This window comes from Penaeus japonicus, unplaced genomic scaffold (genome assembly GCF_977035675.1).
Source record: "Penaeus japonicus unplaced genomic scaffold, GWHDUDI00000001_assembly GWHDUDI00000013, whole genome shotgun sequence".
NCBI lineage: Eukaryota > Metazoa > Arthropoda > Malacostraca > Decapoda > Penaeidae > Penaeus > Penaeus japonicus.
The window spans coordinates 24785996-24788495 of NW_028234415.1; the positions used below are offsets into that span (position 1 = coordinate 24785996).

At 45.1% G+C, this 2500-nt stretch overlaps 1 protein-coding gene across 2 annotated transcripts in view; it reads left to right on the forward strand.

Moving 5' to 3' along the window:
* Nucleotides 1–754: 754 nt before the first annotated feature.
* LOC122246600 (homeobox protein caupolican) overlaps nucleotides 755–2500 on the forward strand; it is a 103938-nt gene continuing 102192 nt past the window's right edge. Inside the window, exon 1 of one of the 2 annotated variants that reach the window (XM_043005251.2) lies at nucleotides 755–1013. In XM_043005251.2, coding sequence (XP_042861185.1) covers nucleotides 963–1013 — 51 coding nt within the window. In that variant the 5' untranslated portion in view covers nucleotides 755–962. The remainder of the gene's footprint in view (nucleotides 1014–2500) is intronic. The other variant, XM_043005250.2, reaches the window with a different exon arrangement.

Genomic DNA, 2500 nt, shown 5'->3' on the forward strand with positions numbered 1-2500 from the left:
AAAATAGAACAACTAGGATACAAAGGAAAAACTCTCCCTAAATTGTAAAACATTGTGAAGCAGCGTGTTTACAGAGGCAGTGTTGTTTTGTACCGTTTGTAATGACATTCTCTCAGGTCTCTGGGGCGTCACGCCACGGCCCGACGTATTGCTATCATTTCTCTAAAGATTCTGAAATACCTGAAGATCTACATCTAAACCTGCTGTCCTGGGATACAGTCACTTCTTGGATTTATGTTCTTTGAAATAACGTTGATGGCATTCACGAATAGTGGATTCGGACATTTTCCCCGCTAATGGATGTGTGAAGTCGCTATTTCTTATCATTTCTTCAGTGGTCAGTGTAGGGGCTGTGGAGGCATTTCCCCCCTCAATATTTTAGGTATTCGTTGATTCATTAAGTACCTTGGATAGCTGTCACAAATCTGAAAATGTCATTTACAAAGTGAGTCATTCATGAAAAATCAGTGTACTTGTGTATTTCTGTTTGCCAAACACATGTCGAAAATATTAGGCAGACAGTCCTACGATATGTTCCACTCATTCTCTGTCCCATCCCAAGATGCCAGTGAGGCGTAACCAATAGGAGGCGTTCGAATCATAGAAGAGCCAATCAGCGAAAAGATTAGTTAAAAGAGAGAGATGGGGCTGACGCTCGACCCAATCCGCGGCATTCCCCAGCGCGAGGCTCCACCCCCCGAGCCGAGGCCCCGCCCCATTGGCTCGCTTGTATGGAGTTAGTGGAGGACGTGTTGTATGTTGTTAGTCTTGTGTATGTCGGACACCAGTGACCAGTTGTGTCGCCTGTGTTGGCCAGTGACCGCTCGGTGGCCAGTGTAGATGGAATGTGTAATTAGTGAGAGTAACACTTTGCAACATACACATCACTAAAGTGCGCTAGATCAGGCCTACAGGCGGTAGTGGACAATATCACCGTAGGGCTGGATCCTTCACACAAAACCATGTCTGCCTACACCCAATTCGGCTACACCTACCCAACGCCAGCTTCACAGGTAAGCCCGAGTACCACCTGAGGGGCACCTTAGGGGCTCTCAAGGGGGTCCGGGGCCCCCTCACGACCCCTCAAGGCCCCGTGTGGCTCTGAGACTCACCGTAAAAATGCCGTCTTTTTATATGCTTTGCCGTGCGCATGTCGGTAATATGAATCAATAATTCATATTTTTCCCCGCCCCCTTGAGTCGAGACCGATGCCAGATTGGCACTGAGGCGCTGGCACAGGGAAAAGGACCTCTCAGACTCCCAATTAGCAGCGCGATCAACATCCTCGCCCCCAAATATATTACCGAACTCGAGCGCGGGATCGATGCAAGGAGGAGGAGGCGGTGGTGGCGGCCGTGGTGGTGGTGGAGTAGCGGGCCGCGCCACCACCTCATATTTGCTCCTTGTCCTCGCTCTCTGTGTTCACATGAAGTGGGCGAGTGACACGCTGGTTTTCTCACGCCCCTGCAATACGTCCTGGTGTCACGCTCACGCCTCAATGCTTCCCTTTCGGTCACACGAGCCGCCGCGGCGACTCCGTAACAATGTCCACAAGTCGATTGATCGATTCACATGCTGGATGAATGTACCTCGGAGTGTAAACAAAGTCAAAAGTAATGGCAGTAGACTCAGCTACGCCCATAGATCGCGCTCGGTCGAGGAGGGGCGAGAGAGACGAAGATCCTCCTGAGTAGGTGCGCGAGGGGAACACTGCAGACGGTGTCCAGGTCCTTATTGTGGCCACACCTGTTTCTCGAGACGCCTTCCTGGTACTAATATATGTTTCCTTTCTTCCCTCGAAACCAATTACGGAGTAACAACACGAGATAAAAGTTTAAATAATGATTATAACATATTACGTTGCTGTCATATTTAAGATCGATAAAGTATCTAAAATGCATCGCAGGGCTGATGTGTATGCGTAAAGGGACAAGCGCTCTTGTCACTAATACAAATAAGGCAAGTAATGTTGGTGGTTAATTTTAAAGTTGAATAAAGATTCGAAACCTTTGTGCTTCAGGAGAACTGTTGCATTTTTTTTATTTTGATTTGATAATTTATATAAACTATATATAATTGCATAAAACATTGAACAAAACATGTGAAGGGGATAATATATTTTTTATTCTGGTTACAATATAATTTTACTTGACAATATTTTTACCAGACATTTAGACACAATATATCAAGCTAAAAAGAAAAATACTTTTTGATAAATCCTTCATGTATTCAGGGAAAAAGGTGTCATGAACAGTAACAAACATTCAAATTTACATCTTGCAGTATTATAATCAGCAATATCTTTACAAGCATAGTGCAGTCCAAGGAAAATTACCGCGTACATTTCATTATTTCCGAGATTCATTATAGAAGTAATCTGATAAAAAGGGAGCCAACTATAGCATTAAACAAAGAAGTGCTAAACAACACTGAAGTTGATAAATTCTCTGCCACCCGAGGCAAGGCAGAGCACAAATGATCAAGTGTCTCTCGATGCACG